This window comes from Prinia subflava, chromosome 6 (assembly GCF_021018805.1).
Source record: "Prinia subflava isolate CZ2003 ecotype Zambia chromosome 6, Cam_Psub_1.2, whole genome shotgun sequence".
Taxonomy (NCBI): Eukaryota; Metazoa; Chordata; class Aves; order Passeriformes; family Cisticolidae; genus Prinia; species Prinia subflava.
The window spans coordinates 38965740-38984915 of NC_086252.1; the positions used below are offsets into that span (position 1 = coordinate 38965740).

Sequence of the window (19176 nt, forward strand, 5' to 3'; positions counted from 1 at the left end):
AAAGACTACTTGGCAAGATGACTCAAAACTCACTAATGTAGTAAAATTTTTATTTGAAAAACTGAGTTTGAATACTTGATTCTTAAACAGAAATACCACAAAGTAGAACTACCAGGAACTTGGAAGTTTTTCTGCAAGTTTCCACCAGTGAAGGTTGAACCAGCCACAGATTAGAAGAGAAACACAACTTTTACTTTCCATTTGTTACTGATAAAATTAGTTCCTTCAGCTGCATAAAATTACAATTGATTTTAACAAATGGCTTCAAAATTAAGTGGTTTAACTATTTCTTCTGAGTCTCCAGCCAGCGACTAATGGCCATTTTTAGTGTCCTGTTTGGTGTGAGCATAAGAGAGTGGAGAGGAAGATTTGTCATGGGACTAGATCGTCTATTGCTGATCCAGTTTTCCATTGCTTCCCTTTCGTAGGAATAGCCATCTGCAAAGAAACCATCAACAAAAGCTCGTATTACAGAGGCTTGGGCACTGTGCAGATGTTAGCTGTTTAAATGTAAAAGGGAAGTAAGGAAATACATCCAAACAGGAAAACTGAGATCTAGAGTAAGTGCACTGTATGTGAAATATTTACTGTGGATGTAAAGAGTTCTGTCTAGTTTCATATCTCTATCTCTGCCTGCAAAGCACCAGAATATATTATGCCCAAGTTACATAACACTTTCCAGTTTGAATGATCCATGGTGTGAAGTAAAAGCTCCTTGCCCTCAGTTGCCTAAGGCAGCTAAAGCCTGCTGCTCTGCTGAACAGGGGCTTGGCCACCTGGCTGACCCAGCCTGTGCCCGTACAGAGCCCTCAGCTCCTGGCCAGGTTCAGGACTTGGGCTCTTTGGGCTGGAGCTGAACCAGCTGATCCAGAAGAACAGAAATCAGCTGTCAGACACCCAGGAATCTCTGTGGCGGAAACAAACCCGGGCTCTGTGCCCCTCCTGTAACACAGAGCTGTACTCCTGTCTCCTTACTGAATAAAGCCACCATCACTCAGCAGTTAGCAAATGTTTTTATATTTTGACCACTTTAATTCTCAGTACTCTACCCTAATACCTCAGAACTGGATGAAGTTAGTCACTGTCCACACAGCAACAGAAAAAACTATACTGATTTTCTGATGCTTGTGTGCTCCTCCTTCCCTCTCCCCACAAGAACTACAAAACACTAGTTCTTCACAAAATGTTTTAACTGTAACGTGCTGCTGGCATATCACAGTTCCAAGGGCTTGCTGCATTAAAGGAGTCTCATTCTGTACAAACTTTTAAGTAAGTGCCCTGTAGATGGTGTGCTAAGCATGGTAATGAGCCTGGGTGGTTTGGGTTTTTTTGGGGGAGGGTTGTTTGATTTGTGCAAAATTCCACTTCGCACTTACTGAGCCAACACTGTAATTAGGCATGTAACATTTACAAAGGCACATAAAGGGAGTCACATTAAAAAGAGGGAGAAGTTGCTTGATACAGTATTTTCCTCCATATTGGAGCTGTAATTCAGCAAATTAAACATTTATCACAATTCTGGTTTGTTTTGATAGCTATTTAGAACAGTTTATCTTTTTAGGCTGATGATAGGATAGGTGTGGGAACACAAAATGGGCCTATTTTTAGCCTCAAATAATTAGTTTTAATCCATGTCATGTAAAGACATACCTGTGGCAATGACAGGATCATTCATAAGCTCTCTTGTTATAGGACATAGGAACTCATCAGGAACAGACACCGAGATCATTGTCATCCTCAGTTCTTCAATTTTCTGGAGAACTTTACTGCGCAGGCCTAGAGACTCTGAAAAATTATTTGTACATGAAGTGGACAGCAGACGGGTAAGGCAAGGAAGTCAGGTCTTGAAATAGTCAGCAGCTGTGTTACAGGAGACAGCTCCATCTCACCACCCCCCTAAACCACAGGCCTGCAGCCAGCCCTGGCTCCCGCCCCAGCCAGCTCTGCCACTGCTCTCTCTCCTGCTGTGCAACGGGAACTTGGGGCAGTAATGAAAACATTCTGTAAAACCCGTGCAAGTGCAGCAGAGCCGTGGCAGAGCAGTGGCCTGGCAGCCACAGCCTGGCACTGGCCCCTGCAGGACTTGGCATGGGACAAAGCAGCGCCAGTAGGAAGGTGCAGCTGTGCACAGGTGCTGCCACCACGTCCAACAGACTGGATTTGATTTCCCTTCACCTTCACCTTGGCATTCCACACAGCTGCTCGTACCCACCTCTGTTACACCACTCCTGCTGTACAGCACTGCTGTCTAGGGCCTACAAAAACGCACAACTGAAAGCTGCCCGAGCCTGTGGTTTTTAAAAGAACACTGAAATCCTCCAAACTGCAAAGACTGGGAAAAACTTCTAGAGGTCTTAAGCAAGATCTTACATCCTCAGAGCAAAGAAAACAGCTTATCCAGGAGAGAAAAGACAAGCATTTGTATGGTGGTAGAATCCTAAAATTTAAACAGGAATTTGTGTAACACAGAAAATGTTCATTTTAGGCAGATAGTGTTTTCCTATTCTGTAAATGCTTGAGCTATGGCAGATAGAAAGCAATTTTTCAAGTCCGATATATGCAGCCATAATTTCTATAACTTTGTTGTATTTCTTTCCCCACAGAGGACTCTCTTTGTAGCAGGTCATTGGTCACACGACATTCAATTCTCACAGAACTTTCTAGTCAGCGTTATTTGATTAGCCTCTACTTCAGTGCTAAGGAAAATGTCTGCATAAACTGAGGAAGCCAAGTGTCTTTCATGGATGACAATTCCTGACAGATTCCCAGCATCTCTGTTATTTCTAGACTTTAACAAAGCTAGCTGTTACACAGAGATAATAGGATCCAATATAGACCAATTTCACAAACACACACAAAAGAAGAAGGGAGCAGTCTTCCTACAATGAACAATATCCAACTAGTTTTTAAAATGTTTCTTACCTCATTCAGCCTTTTGTTATACTTGACCTCACTTTGACAAACTTATTAGTACCTAATTTACACCTAAATCTGGTCATCAAAATTAACAGAGAACTTTTGTATTTTGAAAGTTCCAGTGCAGTTCACTATCCTTGAACTTCTTATTTCATAGTGACCACTGTGGAATCCTTACTAATCTGGTGCTTCTTTGTGATTCCTTCTAAAATGTAATCACAGTTTTGCAGTAAAGCAACAGGACAATGTAGGAACCCTGATGTACTAGAAAGTGTCTGAGCTAGGCAAGCTTTGCTTGATCCTTACCAAAAGTCATCATCAAATGGACACTTAAAAATTTCACTGTTTGATCCAAGGTTGGTGAACACCTGCAATTCTAAACATGGCACTTCTGCAGACTGATAGGAAAAACTACAGACCACCCTATTTACCAAAGTGAGAAACATGAATTATAGAAAAAAGCTGAAATTCCTTTTCCACAGCTTAATAATACAAGATCAAACAAGGAAAATAGAAACAAGATCAGGTAAGATCATTTAAGAGCATCATTAGTAGAAGTGCATTGTGTGTCTCCAGGTATGAGCAAACACACACACAAAAAATGGAATACTGTGGACAATGTAACATTAGGGGAGTTTTTAACAGCTCTGGAAATGAGATGAAAAAGGCATTTCAGGGAAAAAAAATCCATGTATGGAACTCCTAACTTGCTTTCATTACAACATTTCAAAGTATTCTATCTAGAGATTCAAAACTATTTGGATTTCAATATTCTTACCAATTTTTAATTCGTTAGCAAGACTTTCCTTAGTAAGATTCAGTAGTTCCTTGCCATCAATATTATTCATTTTGAAAAGTCCAACGAAGTCTGATAAATCCTGTGCACAGAGCCAGGCTGAAACATCATCCTCTGACCAGTCCTCGACAGCCACCTTTGATTCATTTTCTACAGTACCTCCTTTGGAAATGTAAAAAAGTTAAAACCAACAAACAAACAAAATTGAAACCTAGCAACACCCTCTGCCCTCCCCCACAAAAAAACCTCATCACAACCTCCCAAAAAGCAACTGAGAATGAAGTTCTCAGTTCAAAGAAACAATGCCATTAATAGATCCCGTTTTTAAGTGTTCTCAGTACTATAAATTCTTCATCTAATAAAAGAAATGCTTATTAGACATTCTTTTGGGAGGGAGGGCAGTAATTTGGATTTACCTCTTACCTATGAATTTTCAAAGTTTAGAGGAATTTAGTCTCTTAGATGCCTACACTGTCAAATTTGAATTGAACAAACACAGAAAAGTGTAAGCAGACACTGGAATCATCTCACACCTTGGAAGGCACACCAAAACCCAAACTTATTGTTGTGCTTTAAACAATCTGTACCTTTGTTCCACAAATTTTAGGTGCTGGTGTAATTTGTACCATTCATTATTCTATATTAATGGCATTAGTGTCATTTGTACAATTAGTTTTTCACTTATAATGACTGGTAAGGTGCACTTCTAATTGACAATTATGCTTGCAATTAGTGTATTTTCAATTTGTCACTAATTGTGAGTGTCCAAGAAATCTTTCAGCCCTCTGGCAAAAATATTCACCTCTTAAATGCTATCCAGAGAATAAGCAATTGCAAATACCAGAAAAACAGATACAGCAAATTAATAACATTAAGATACATCTAGTATATTTTTCTTCACAAAATAACCAAAAGAGAATACCTCTTCTAAGCATATGCACACAATCCTGACGTTACACATTAAGTGCAGGTAAGAATGTGGGATTTTCGCATCTTCAGATGGTGTTTTAATTTAAAGAACAGATTACAAACACTTCACACACTGACCTGCACAGGGCTGCTTAAGGTCAAGCTGCCATATGTGCACAGTTTTATCCATTGAGCCTGTGGCAAGTAAGGGACTATGTGGTGCAAACGCACAAGTTGTAACATACCTACAGATAAAAAACAGGTCTGAAAACTCACAAGAAAAGGATTTCTTTTATTTATGAAACAGAATAATCATGCTGATTTCTTACCTTGTATGCTGAGACAAAGTGTGAAGGGTATTGCCAGTACTCTGCAAAAGAGTTTTTGTGATTTTAAATCTTAATGAATAAAAAAAAAAAGTTTCTTCACCTGTATGCTTCCTTTGAAAATAGGGAATATTGCTTCTTGAAAGGTGACAGAAGCTGCCTTCAGAGAAGTTAGACAACAAACTCAATCACCTGCAACCTTGACAAGGCTGACCAGCAGCCAGAAATGCAAACTGAATTTTCTGCCTGAAGCCCCTATTAGATTCCCTAGGACACTGTTCCCTGCACAATCAGCCAGCATGAACATGCAGGGGGAACAGTGCCAGAAACACTGACTGAGTTAAATCCATATTGGCTGGTTGGTTGTGCAGATAAAGACATTTCTTCTACAAATCTTGTGTTAGAAATGACCAAAATGGTCATTGTGGGGGTCAACCCATAATCTTTCAATTGGACCAATAATTAACCACACCTATTTCATCTATTCTCTATTTGGCCACTAAACGCTACTAAAAACCTAAATTCCTGAATTTTGGCAGTTTTAACTTATTTTCCCCCTATGAAAAATAGCATTTCTTTGACAGGTACAGTCAGGCTGGAAAGATGATGAGCAATGTTATTCTGAATCATTAATTGTTCAGCCAGCACTCCAGTATTTTGAGCTGTCCAACATGATTAAAGTGCCCTAATATAGGCTGAAATCTCTCTCGCTCTCACAAGGGTTTACTGTTCCCACTTTTCCTCACAGAATCACAGGATGGATGGAAAGCCCTGGAGATCATACAGCCCAACCCCCTGCTAAAGCAGCATCACCTTGGACAGGTGTCCAGGTGGGTTCTGAGTATCTCCAAAGGAGAATTCACAACTAGAAGTTATTGTCCTATTAGATAAAAACCTAACGCCACAAAAGCTGATGAACAATGTTAAGAAATATTTGGGCTGTGGCTTCCTTCATCTTTCAATTTTCTGAGGCTCCCAGACTCTAGAGGACATCTTACATACGTGCCTAAACTTCAAACTACTAAAGTAACTGGGCCAAAAAGTGTGCAGGTATCATATTAGGGATTTTGGTGAAAAACTTTAATGCCAATTTAAAAATCGTATCAATACAATAGGTATGTTGAGAGCAAGCTGAATAAGTTTAAAATTTGTTCATCCTTCATTTTCAATAAAATAATTATTTTTAATACTATAAAGTACTAAAGGTATATATACCACTTCCAGGTGAATCACAAAGGATATAACAACATTATTATAGAAAATGCTTAACCAATATATTTTAAAGACATTGTATGTAATAGAAAAATTTTCTTGAATTCTTTATTATGCTTCTATTTTATGTGCACTTCCCATATAACTAACTACAGAATTTCTATGATCACCATTCCTGATTTTATGTCAAAATGTACAGTCCTCCTTGCTTTGGAAGCTAAGATAAAGTTAGGATAACAAAAAAATCCTTCTGCTTCAATATGAATCTTGTAATACTCGTAAGTATGGAATTAATGGAGTAACACCCTACAGCAGAGAAATCAACTGACAAATCCTCACAATGTAAATAAAAAATATCTCTCAGGAGACATTTTTCCTTAGACTCCTTCCCCTCCTACTCCCAAATGCACAGTAAATATTTTGGCTTTGTATCATTTGTATTCTTTAATATTTTTTCATTGATAAGACCCTGCAGAAGCAGTGCTCATATTTGAAGACAACACCCCAACAAATGCTGTTATTATTGTATTATGCTATACTTACAGTTTCATAGATTATGACGCATTTGTCCACAGACCTTAAAATAAAACGCATTGACATTAAAATGATGCAGAGAAGGAAAAGGAAACTGTTTCATTAACCTTTTCCACAACCCGAGATTTCAAACTCAGTCACCTACAAGAGGATTGCAAAGACACTTCAACAGCTCTAGAGGTCACAGAACCTTAATTATCAATAATAAATATTTAGAAAGCTTCAACTCTTTTGAATTTTCTGTTTTACAGTATTGAAGTGTCAACCTGGACAGCCAGACATTTCAACAAGGTGCTGCTTACCCTGAGACTATCATCTGTCCATCACACGAAAATGCACAAGCCAGAACTGGGGCAGAGTGCCCACTCAGTGTGCATTTATATTTTAACTGAACACCTAAAAATACAAAAAAGTAAATCATTACATATGGCCATATCTGACAAGGTGTAACACAAGCTGCTTTAAGAAGCCCAAAGCTCCACCAAAGATGTGACTCTGACGTACTGTTTACAATAAAGGGGATAAAAAGATCACAGATCTCCTCCCTTTTTAGTATCTCCAACTTACTCACTTTGTGGTCTTAGCATATCTCACACAGTTTTAGATAATTAAATGTGCATCTGGACATGTAAGATTAATCCTTACATACTTTTACACATAAGAAATTACAAAAAAGGACCCACTGAAGATACTTCTGGCAATTTACCTAGTCTCTACATTGTAGTTTTTGCAGCTTTTGTATTCTTTTCTCCAGCTCTCATTCAAGGCCCAGGATATGCTGAAACATATAAACAAACCTCTCCCTGGCCAGGCAGATTAAGAGGCTTTAACCTATCAACCTGTTGAAAGGCCACAGTAGGATTTTTATAAAATCTTTACTTTCAATACTTGTTGATAAATAAATCACTAAATAAAATCTACATGGCACAGCATCACAAAGTGCTGAATGCCTTAGCTGTTCTCCAGCTAATAATTAAAAGAAAACTTTCAACCTGTGGTTAGTTTGGCTGTGAATCCAGTAGTATAAATTTGATTTTTGATTTAAATTGTCACTAAAGACCCAAGACATTGGTATATTCAAAAAACATTTCCATACAAACCTAAGAAATCTGCAAACAAAATAAGCCAGAGTTTGATCTGATTATCTTGTCCACAGGAAGCCATCTGGAAGTATTTGAACCCATTTGCACTATCTGATAAAATTAAAATATAAAAATGGGAGTCAGATCAGTAAACTACATCAGGATAAAAATCATTGCAGAAGTTCTAAAACAGTTTGGATATAAGAAATAAATATCGTTACACTCCTGTCTGAACAAGACCAGGGCTGTGCTCATGTTTTAAGGTTTCTTGATGGGAAATGTTTGTTTCCTCTGATTATACTGCTGGAGTCTTTTAATCTAAATTATATGGTTATATCCATTTTTTCTACAGTTCCATAATTCTCAAAATAAACCACATACACATGTACAAAATTTTAGAGTATCTGACAGGGAATTTTCATACTTTTACACGTTGAACTTTTCATTTTTATAAGCTGACATGACTGCAGTCCAGCCAAACACTTAGTAAATACTGCATTTAAGTGTGAAATACTGCATTTAAGTGTTACTGTAAAAGTAACACTTTTACAGCTTTCCCCCCTTGATTCAGTGGCTATGAACACTTCTGAATTACCATGTTCCCCAAGTGGACTGTCAGATGCATAAGAAAGTGGCTGGATGGTTGCAACCTGAGGGTAAGTCAATGGCTCAGAGGCCCAAGGACCAGTAGTGTCCCTCAGGGTTCTGTATTGGGACCAGTGCTATTTAATATCTTCATTAAGATATTTAATAGGGAGCCAGAGCACTCTCAGCAAATCTCACCCGCACCACCTGCAAGCTGTGGTGCAAGTGACACACTGGAAGGACAAGGACCCGGGAGGAGCCCAGAGGGACCTGGACAAGCCCATGGGAACCTCAAGTGCTGGTGCAGCAGCTGGACTGGGGCAACCCGGTAACAATCCAGGCTGGAGGGTGAGCAGGTGAGAGCACCCTGCCAAGGACTTGGGGTGCTGTGGGTGAGAGGCTGTGAACACTGCAGCCCTCGCCAGGCTCAGTTCCATCTTCACCTCAGCCTTCCTCACCCCCTCCCTACACAATTTTAATTCATCTCTATACCTTTCCCAGCTTACATGTCTTTGTTCTGACTGCCTGTGCATTTGTTTCTTGCCTTTTAGTTTGAGCAGCAATTCCTGACTCAGCCGTGCCAGTCTCTTGCCCTCTTTGCCCAGTTTCTGGCTCCCAGGGACCACAGACTCTTGCACTCAGCAGAAGACTTCCCTGAAGAGCTGCCAGCCCTTGTTCCATTCTCTCGTCACCCCGGGGATCCCACTGACAATGTCCCTGAGGAGCTGGAAGCCTGCCTCTATTCCTTACCTGACCTATATTCCTTAAGATGGCAAACTCCACCACAACTGCTCTAGATCCTGTGAGCTCCTAGGCCACTGGGACTGAGTCCACTTCAAAGGCAGCATAACCACCTGTCACAGCCTAAAGCACAAAGAACCTATCAGACCCTCCGGATCAAAACGTGCTCCGAATTACGCAGGTAAAGAGAGTCTCAGCTCAAAACTATCTCTAATTGTACTGGATAAGCACTACTTGTATGCATTTCATAATGTGTTACATCTAACAAAAATCTCAGAAGGTTCAACCACTGATGATTAAACAGCAACACAAGAAAGGAAATATGTTGACTTTCAATAATAGATGGATTAAAAAAACAAGAATTATCATAAATCATACAGAACAAATCCACAGTGTAGGAAATACCTGCTTTGTTGCCTGTTTCACTTTATCTTGGCAGAAGGCTGCAATTTTTAAACCAAGAGAATAATCTGAATATGAAATGGAGTGGTGGAAATTACACTATGATCTGTTTCAGCTGCAACGCATGTTTTGCCCTCAGATGCAACTCTTAATTCACAATGGAGTTTTTTGTGCAGTATTTTCACCAAGAAAGATCCTACACCTTTCAGTGGACACATATTTGTTGATTTGGTGTTGCCCATCACCGATTCTCTGTTCTGAAGTGTTATGTTCACACCCTTCTTCCTCAGCTTCCTCCTGCTTCTGTCCTGCTTTCTTCCCCATTGCTTATCTCCTGTTTTCCTCCTGCTCTGCACCACTCCTCAGACAGGCTGGTACACAGACAGCAGCACTTACTGCTGCGTTCAGCACTTGAAGGTGCAAGTGGCTGCTCAGGTACAGCTGTTGGGGCCTTTGAAAGGGCAGCTTGTGTGTTCTGAATACAAAAGCCTAAATATGTTGATGAATGTCACTTTGTCTCAATAATAGACCTGGAAAGCATGAGAAGTATACACATAAGGTTGTTAAGTTGCTGCATTACTTCCTAAAGCTGACAAGGAGTCTTCTTCCTAATTTCCCAACCTCCATTAGAAGCAAATGACCATGTGGTAAAATGCTAAAACAGCTCTAGGATTTTTGAACACCTTAGTGGAACGCAGGAGATTCTGGGCTCATTACTCCCCCAAATTCCTCTAAATGAGAAAGTGAGGTGCAGGAAAATAGCCTATCTGTTCATATTCCACAGTTCAAGCATTAGGTTAAGCTCTCTGCATTGTTTTAATCCAGGCCTGCTCCTTGGGAACCAAAGCATGAGAGAGTCAAGTGGGAATGGTAATCAAGCACTGCATCTTCTAAAACCCCTGTCTGCCTGGGGTAATTAGCTACTCAAAGTGATCACCTCGTCTGTTGACCTAGTACATTCCTTGCCATCAACCTGACCACAACCATTACTTAAGAATATTCTAAAACATCATCTCTTCACAAGGTCATTTGTATTTTGAGCACCAATGGCAAAAAGAATATGAAAACAAGAGCTAGGGAGAAATAGAGTCTCTCTTTGAAAATGATCCTCCCCTGGTGAGTTGAATAACTAACCAGATACTGGATGTGAAGAAATATCACAGCAGGTAACGCCAAGATCATGTGCTTTTTCATTATACAGGCATCTCATTTTATCATCCCAAATGGTTAAATCACCACTTGATGATCCAGTGACAAAGAAATTTCCATTGGGAGCAAATGCACAAGCCATCAAAGAACCACCTTTAACTTTCGCAGATCTGAAAAGCAAGAGTACACAGGATTTGAATTTAGAGCAGGTAAAGTTCTACAAAGTGACCTCTCAAATGCAGTCTGATGCAATAAGCCAAACTCTTCTAAGATTTGCACTTTGGAACTAGCTAACCGAGGAAAGAGAAACTCAAACCAACTAAGAAAAGAGAGCAAAATAAGCTGTGCAGCAAGGACCAGACCTGCTCTTTGACAGCAGGAGTAAAAACATGAGATGGAAACCCAAGGCAATAATTTTAACTGAGTGATAAAATCATTTTCAAACTAAAGAAAATTTGCATCGATTTAACACTTAAAAGGCACAATGCACTCTTAAAATTCTACACAAGATACATTTTCAAAGTTGAAGATAAATACACAACTGTCATTAACATAGATTTACATGCACACAAACAAGGGGGGAAAAGACTGACAATTCTTCTGGTTTTAGAGACAAAAGAGAACATCCACTAGCCCATATGATAAGCTGTAGCTGAGTAGAATACTTTGTGATTTATGATGTGGGATTAATTTTGAATGATTGTATCTCTTGTACACAAGAGAAAGCAATGTGGAAAAGAAATTCTGTATTTTAACTAAGTCAGCCAAAGCACTTTGTAAAACTGATCTTCAAAGAAAATTTCTAGCAGATATGGAACCTGCACGCTGAGGGTCAACCCTCAGGAACAAAGTGGGCTCAACCTGACATCCTTTACATTATCTGATAACCCAAAGTTAAGAGAAAGAGTCTCACTCCTTTTAAGAGACATCAAATCCAGATAAGCTTGCATAGCTGAGACTTTAAGTGCAGGGAGAAAATCACAGCCATGAGAAACAGTCACATGGCAAGAAATGTCAGTCCTATTTACTCTGCCTACTTTGTAGAACAGCTGAAAATTCTCTTTTACTGACAGAAATTTTATTTACTGCCAGAGGTGTCAAACTTAATGTCACAGAAGACAAATCAATAAATTTTCCTCAGTGTCACACTAAACAGACCCATGACCCTCTAAAAAGCATTCTCTCCCTTAATTCTTTTATTAAGAATACTATCAAATCCACTACAGTGCTTCCCATTTTTATATGTACAGTCCTTTTTCTTTAGTGCAGCTTTTACAATTTTCCTTCTTTCACACAATAAATTGCAGATTCTGCTCTGAAAACAACAGTAAAATAAATAGCATTGTGCACATATTTAAAACTTGCAGGGCAAATACCAGTTTTGTAACTTGACTACTGAACAGGAAATAGAGACCACTAAGAAATACATGTAAGTCAACTTGCTTTCTTGTTCACATCCACCACAGAAATTACTTAAATGACCATCTTACTTCACAATTTGGGCAGTCAATTACAACAGCTGAGTAGATAAAGAGCAAATATTATGTAATTTTATTATAATTACGATCCATATATTTAGTCAAGTGACAAAACAGTGTGGTAAAATGTTTTCTCATTTTCAGCATGAATATAATCAACTGTTTCAAAAGAAACAGAGGACCACAGATGGACATTAGATGGTTAACTAACTTCCTCTGACATAATTTTTAAATACCTTGATGATTGCTATGAGATACTAATTTCAACTTTTAAAAACAAGACAAGCATTTTTCTATCTGCAATTACAAATGACAATAAAAAATTCATGAGCTGAAAATGCATACACATATACACATCTCAAAATAGATATAAAGTTGACTACTGCTGGCCTGTTTACACTCTGAAATGAACTTTTAATGGTTGAAGAGGACAGGATGGGAATGTTCAAGTTTTTTCTTATTTCTCTGCAATGAAAGCACCAAAGCAGAATAATTTCTGCTTGTAATAACAATATCGTTTCTACATAGTCATTATACATCCACCATTCAACTAGAAGAAAATTAGGATGTAGGTCTAAAACATGCATCAGTGCATGTATAAGAGCATACAATTGTAAGAAATGTTGTTCTTATATTTCTGGGTATTTCCCTTCAGCAACAAGCATTCTGAATACAATAAATATAATCTCTTCACTAGTAATGTCTCAAAACAGATAAACCCTCAGATTTCAGAATACTAGCAACTGTATTTCCCAATTTTTCTTAAAGATAAAACTAGGAAAAAATGGGTTATCAGTACCTCTTTACAGTCTGAAAACAAAACCACCACTTCAGTGTTTCTGTAAGTATTACAAAAAACACGGTGACAAAAATCTGTAAGAATTCTGTTTATGGACAAATTTCTAGATTTACACAATTACAAGTAACTATAATCAATCATTTTGAAAAACTACACATAAATCAGTGCTGTAGAAGGCAAAGAGGCCACCAAAGGAGGGATTTGCTTGACAGGGGACCACTGACATCAGACAATTCTGACTTTCAGAAACAGATGCCCCCTCAGTCCTGAGTGAAACATCAGTTCGTTACTTTTCTAACTTTAGAGAGTAATTTAGTTCTGTAATAGGGCCCTAAAACCTAAATAATGTATTGCCAAAGTACAAGTTCTTTACAAGAACTGGCCTGAAGAACTCACTGAAAGACACAGATGTGGAGGAGGACTCTGAAGATAGCTCTAAGGCTCACGCCTTTAACTGTACAACGCCAATAAATATGCTCATCTGCTTTGTTTTCAAATGTTTCTTGGAAGCCTATGTGAAACGTTCCTCCCTCAACTCCAAACTTCTGGTAATCAAACATTTGATTTATACCACTGTGTGTAATGCAATCCAAAGCACACAGTACAGTCAGGTTCCACTGGTTGTGTATTATGTACCACAGTTTATTGATCCACACAGCCAGCAATGCATCCTGGCCTCATGTTAAACCAATGAAATGAATTTTTAAAAAATCAGGATTTAGATGCAAGATAACTTTGTAAAAATTAAAGCTTCTTGAGTTCTTGTTTAACTTTAAAAAACCAAAAAGCTACTCAGCACTTCTCCCTCTCCCATTGGTAAATCTTTTGGTCATCTAAATTCTATCCCCGTTTCTTTGTGATATCCATCAGTGGTGTAAGCACCGTACAACTACAGCATACTACTTCAACTACATTCACTTCAAAACTAAGTATTTGTCACAAAACATTTGGCACTGACCGGTGCAGCTTGAAGGAGCGCACGTTCCAAAGCACCACGCTGCCATCGGCCGCCCCCGCCAGCAGGTAGGCGGGCTCGGGCGAGAAGCGGCAGACCCTGACGGGGCTGTCCCCGGGCTGCGGCAGCACGGCCAGCCGGCCGCCGTGGCGCGCGTCCCACAGCGCCGTGGTGCCGTCCGTGGAGCAGGAGGCCAGCAGGCGGCCCGACGGCGAGAAGCAGCAGCAGTGCACGGCGTACGCGTGGCCCGCCAGCGGCGAGTACGGCAGCTCCGCGAAGCCGCGCAGAGAATAGACGCGAATTGTTTTGTCCATGGAACAAGTGGCCAAGCACGACGATGAGAAGGCGCAGCAGTTGACATCATCACTATGATCTGCTAAAGTGCGAATTAATGTCGCCATTTAAAAAAAAATCTGAAAAAAAGTTTAACAGTTAAGACTTCCTATTTCATAAATGAAACATACTACATTAGCAAGACAAATTCTGAAGGAAAAAAAAGAAACAAAAACTCATTTGCAAAGGCAAGTTCTTCACCTAGCATTGTTAAAGCACAGAATCATAAAATGACAGACTAGTTTGGGTTCGAAGGGACCTTAAAGCTCATCCAGCTTCACTCCCTGCCACGGACAGGGACACCTTCCACTATCTGATTGCTCAAAGCCCCATCCAGTCTGGCCTTGAATGCTTCCACGCGTGGGGCAGCCAAGCTCCTCTGGGCACCCTGTGCCAGGGCCTCATCACCCCACAGCCAAGAAGTTCTGCCTAATCGCTAATCTAAACCCACTCTCAGTTTAAATCCATCCCCCTTCCTAACACTGCACGCCCTTGTAAAAAGACCCTCTCCATCCTTTTTGTTGAGTATGGTTGGAGCACTTCTTGGCTAACCAGGTCTCCTGCTTCCTTCCAGAGAGGGCCCACACTCTTCCTAATCTTCCTTCTATCATTATGTGACACTAATTTTGAAGCTTTGAGGAAAGCTAAGGTTATAGTTAACAACAGATGTTGCCGATTTAGCTGAAATAAACATCAGCTTTGCTTAAATCAGTTAAAAGTTAGAGGATGGTTAAAAAGAAACTGGATTTAAGATAAGCTACCCCGGATTTAATAACTCATTGCTTGTCAAACAGAGAAACTAATCAATACAGCACAAGACCTCCTGCTTCCAGAAACCCACTGAAATAGTCCTAGAAAACAGGAAACAGGGAGTTCTACCACCCATCAATCACATCTGCATTGAAAAGGTTGAAAGTTTAGAATGAGGAAGACTCGTTTTACTTCCTCCTTTCAGTGACCACTCCCCACGAAAGGACCACCGACCCATTTCAGTTTCAGGGAACAAACTCCGCATGCTTAATAGCCGTGTTAGCATAGGAAGCGGAGAAGGGGAAGTGACAGGGGTATGAATATACATTTCTATTTTGTGTATTCAACATTTTTGTAAATAAAAGGCTGTGTAATTACCTTTGCAGTGTGCATTAGGGAGCTAACCCATGCGCTGCAATAAACATACACTAACTTTAAGTGTTACAGAGTTTTTTTGTACGTCACAGTTGAATATTGATATTACATCGATATTCATATTTTAATAAATCAACTAACATACCTATAGAGGCTTTTCTTGTTGCCCCTGACATCCTTGGCTAGATCTAATTCCATCAGGACTTTACCTTTCCCAACCTAATCCCTGACTGCTCAAACAATCTCTCTGTATTCCTACCAGGCTACCTGTCCTTGCTTGCATCCACTTCATTTTTGTTTGAATTTGTCCAAGAGCTCCCTTCTGCTTACTTTCACAGATAGCGACAGCAGTGATGGCAAAACATCTGCGCAATACCACATACCTGTGTTGCCAATCCAAGGTTTGACCAGACTGACTAAAACATTTAAGTCAAAATGTGAGTATTAGTTGGGTGATCAGAATTGGAACCTCTCCCGAAATTGCATTTGCTACTACACAGAACAACAAAAGACAATGTGAAATTTGCATGCGTTTCCCCAGGACTTAAATCTGCTGGAACCAGTTTAAATTGTATCAGACAAGTGATTTACACTGGGTCTGGGAAATCCCCTGAAGAGGTACACTCCAAACAGTAACTCCCCATGCTGCAGATCAAGTTTCCTGAGAATAAGGAAGCACAGAGCCAAAATTAAGTGCCTACAACTCTTACAAGCTGTTGATAATAAACTAGCAATACTATTTTTTTATTGAGTTAACTGAAATAATAGTCTGCCGTTTTAGATAAGTGCTCCATTGCGAATAATGATTTCACTGCTGAGGACCTGTGATCTCAAGCATTTGCGAACCACGTATACTCACTTTTTTTTTTTACATAAACATACACACACAGTTTTGTACATACATGGACACACAAGTATGTATAAATGCATGCACACACATAGAATTATGTACATATACACAAAGGTGCATATGCAAGGGCAAAATACTTGTTCTTTTCAGATAGTGTATGGCACAGCAATTTAGTTGAAGACCAAATCATTGAATACTACCTATTTTAGCTTCAGGATGCTGTTTTACTACTACTCTCTTTAAAACCATTAAACAGATTAAGTAGTATCAATAACAGATGCAGAAAGAAAATAAACATACTTCTTTCAACTACGAGAAACCGAAGAGTTAGACAAAGCTTGACATCTGGAACGATGAGCTGAAAAAGGCACCTTGATCTCACTGTAAAGAGACTTTCAGGAGTTCGCTGCAGGAAAGCAAACCTAAGAACAAGAGGTTTCAGTATAAATAAATTGACTGAGGGAGCGAGGAGCAGCGGGAGCATTCGTCACCAGAGATGTTCAGCACCACAACATCGCCTCCTCTGGCAATTACGTATTTTTTCTCATAATCCACAAACCAGCAGCACCTGCCCACAGAAAGAGCTACAGCAATTCTCGACACCGCTGGCAGCCCCTTCCCTATTGCTCTTTCCCGCAGCCTAGCCCCACCCAACCCATCGCGCCGGCGGCGCGGTCGGGACGCGCTCGGAAAGTCGGCGGCGTCACCTCGACCTCCAGTGGCAGGTTCGGATAAACAACCCAACCCAATCCTGCCCCGGCTGCGCGGGACCCCGCCGCGAGGGGATCCAGCCGTGAGGGGATCCAGCCGTGAGGGGATCCAGCCGTGAGGGGACCCCGCCGCGAGGGGACCCCGCCGTGAGGGGACCCCGCCGCGAGGGGACCCCGCCGTGAGGGGACCCCGCCGCGAGGGGACCCCGCCGTGAGGGGACCCCGCCGTGAGGGGATCCGGCCGCGAGGGGACCCCGCCGCGAGGGGACCCCGCCGCGAGGGGACCCCGCCGTGAGGGGACCCCGCCGTGAGGGGACACCGCCGCGAGGGGACCCCGCCGCACCTCGCGCGCCCCGGCCCCGGCGCCTCCCGCCTCGGGACCCCGCACCGCCCAGCGACTGCGCACGCGTCGTGCTCCCCCCGCCTCCCGCCACGGTGCGGCCCGGGCCGACCCACTCTGCGCCGGCCGCGGGGGGAGGCGGCGATGCGTTTCCCCTCTCACCGCCGCCATCGGTCCCGGCCCCGAGGCAGCGCGGATGGAGTCAGCGCTCGGCGCCCTCAGCTCCGGCCCGCAGCCGCACAACAGGCGCCGGCGCTGCGGCTGCCTCGGCACGAACCCTACGTGCGTGCGGGTGGTGCCAGCGCCTGTGGGAGGGCGGCGGCGCCGGATGCCCCCGGCCACTTCCGCGCCCTCAGAAAGCGCACTCCGGGCGCGGCCGTGTCCGAGCGGGCAGCGCTGAGATGCACGCGGTGCCCGCCTCAGCCCGGCCTTCCCCCCGCCACAGGCGCGGCCCTCGCCGAGAGTGGAGTTCCAACAGAGAGCGCTTCCCCTGGCCCAGCAGCCGTCAGGTTATTTACACCATCTTCCCCTCCACACACACGATCAGCAACTCATGTACAATAAATGGTACATGTTTTGAGGAAGACAGATTCACTTTTCTCGGAGTCACTGTGCCCAGGAAGCATTCCCTAAATGATACGTCTTCCGTGTTTAGTCTGTACCATCTCACACTGTTTTATAGCACATTATTTGATTGCGCGCTCCGTGATCCACGGCTGAAGCCTGGCCTTTGATTGTTCTGATTCCTAGGTAAGAGCCACTATTAAAAATAAGGCTTTAGACCTCCTTTTAAAGCTACATATTTTGATTTTCAGCTGCTTTTTTACCATTCAAAATTTTTTAAAGAGATGACAGACAAAAGAGAACCCATAGTCAACCAAAACACTCTTCATTGAGCGCCATTACAGTACTTGTAAAATAGTAAGCTAGAAAGTTTCCGAATAAATTCTCTAAACTAAAACTGGCACACTTTCTTCAGAAAGGAGGAGAGCACTGGAAAACTTTTCCCTCCTAAGAAAACATACAAACATCAACAGGAGAGAAAATCAGCAAAGAAACGTTACAAACATTTTTCTAGTGGTTAGATCCCTGCTCTTTTCTACGGAGATATGAGGGTATATGCATGACTCAAACTTGCCACTCAAATATAATATTTCCTATAAATTTAATTTTACTGCAAGAGTAATGAAGAGACTGGCTGTTAGCAAGGAATGCAATACACTGGCCATGTCAAGTCAGAGGTGATGCTTGTCTCACTGTCATCACTATAGTAGCTGTTGCCACCTTCCCAGCTGTTCAGCTGAATTGGGATACAAGCTGAAAAAAATGCAACTTGTATTATAGATATTGTATGTAGTGCAGCTGGTAATCTCTGACATTTCAGAAAACTAAAAGTTCTAGTATTGCAGACAAAGCATTAACCAGTACAGAATCGAGAAAAAAAAGTCATTAAAGAACTAGATTTGTCAATAATCTAAGCATACTTATAACACCTTCTTACAAGCTTACCATCATAAATTCAAAACAAGTGCTTAATCTTCACATCTCTGCAACATGTCAGGAAATCTCTTTACTGAAGTCTTCAGAACAATCATGAAAAGGAAAGGCGTGGAGCAGTCAGTGTGGGAGCTCTTGTTAGCATGCAAGACTGACATTCACATGTGATTTTTTTTTATTCCAAGTAAAAACAGATTATTCTAACAGGACTTTGGAATAAAGGAAAATATTACGAAACAAGATATTCTGGGGAGAGCAATGGAAACTTTCATTAAAAATAGGCAGTAAGACTCAAACATGGCAGACCTAGTTTAAAAACATAAAACAACACCCCTCCCAACATTATTTTGTGAGAGAACTACAGGTACTGTGGTTCCACAATATCTGTTTGTAATTCCTGCATTTTCTTCAGTCAGAGCAAGGGTTATGATTAATGC

At 41.2% G+C, this 19176-nt stretch overlaps 1 protein-coding gene across 7 annotated transcripts; it reads right to left on the minus strand.

The window, feature by feature from the left end:
• Positions 1-170: 170 nt before the first annotated feature.
• On the minus strand, positions 171-17750 carry WDSUB1 (WD repeat, sterile alpha motif and U-box domain containing 1). 7 transcript variants are annotated; one of them, XM_063401111.1, is made up of 12 exons: positions 17405-17750; positions 16493-16614; positions 13888-14297; positions 10638-10822; positions 7794-7886; positions 6996-7089; positions 6703-6736; positions 4951-4991; positions 4760-4866; positions 3695-3874; positions 1651-1785; positions 171-438 (listed from the first exon to the last, which is right to left on the minus strand). In XM_063401111.1, exons 3-12 carry the CDS (start codon positions 14283-14285, stop codon positions 284-286), a joined length of 1422 nt encoding a protein of 473 aa, XP_063257181.1. In that variant the 5' UTR covers positions 14286-14297; positions 16493-16614; positions 17405-17750; the 3' UTR covers positions 171-283. The 7 variants fall into 7 exon arrangements, with proteins under 7 accessions (XP_063257181.1, XP_063257185.1, XP_063257184.1 ...); XM_063401115.1 differs by having other exon boundaries at positions 17359-17750; XM_063401114.1 differs by lacking the exon at positions 17405-17750 and adding an exon at positions 17246-17260.
• Positions 17751-19176: the final 1426 nt, after the last annotated feature.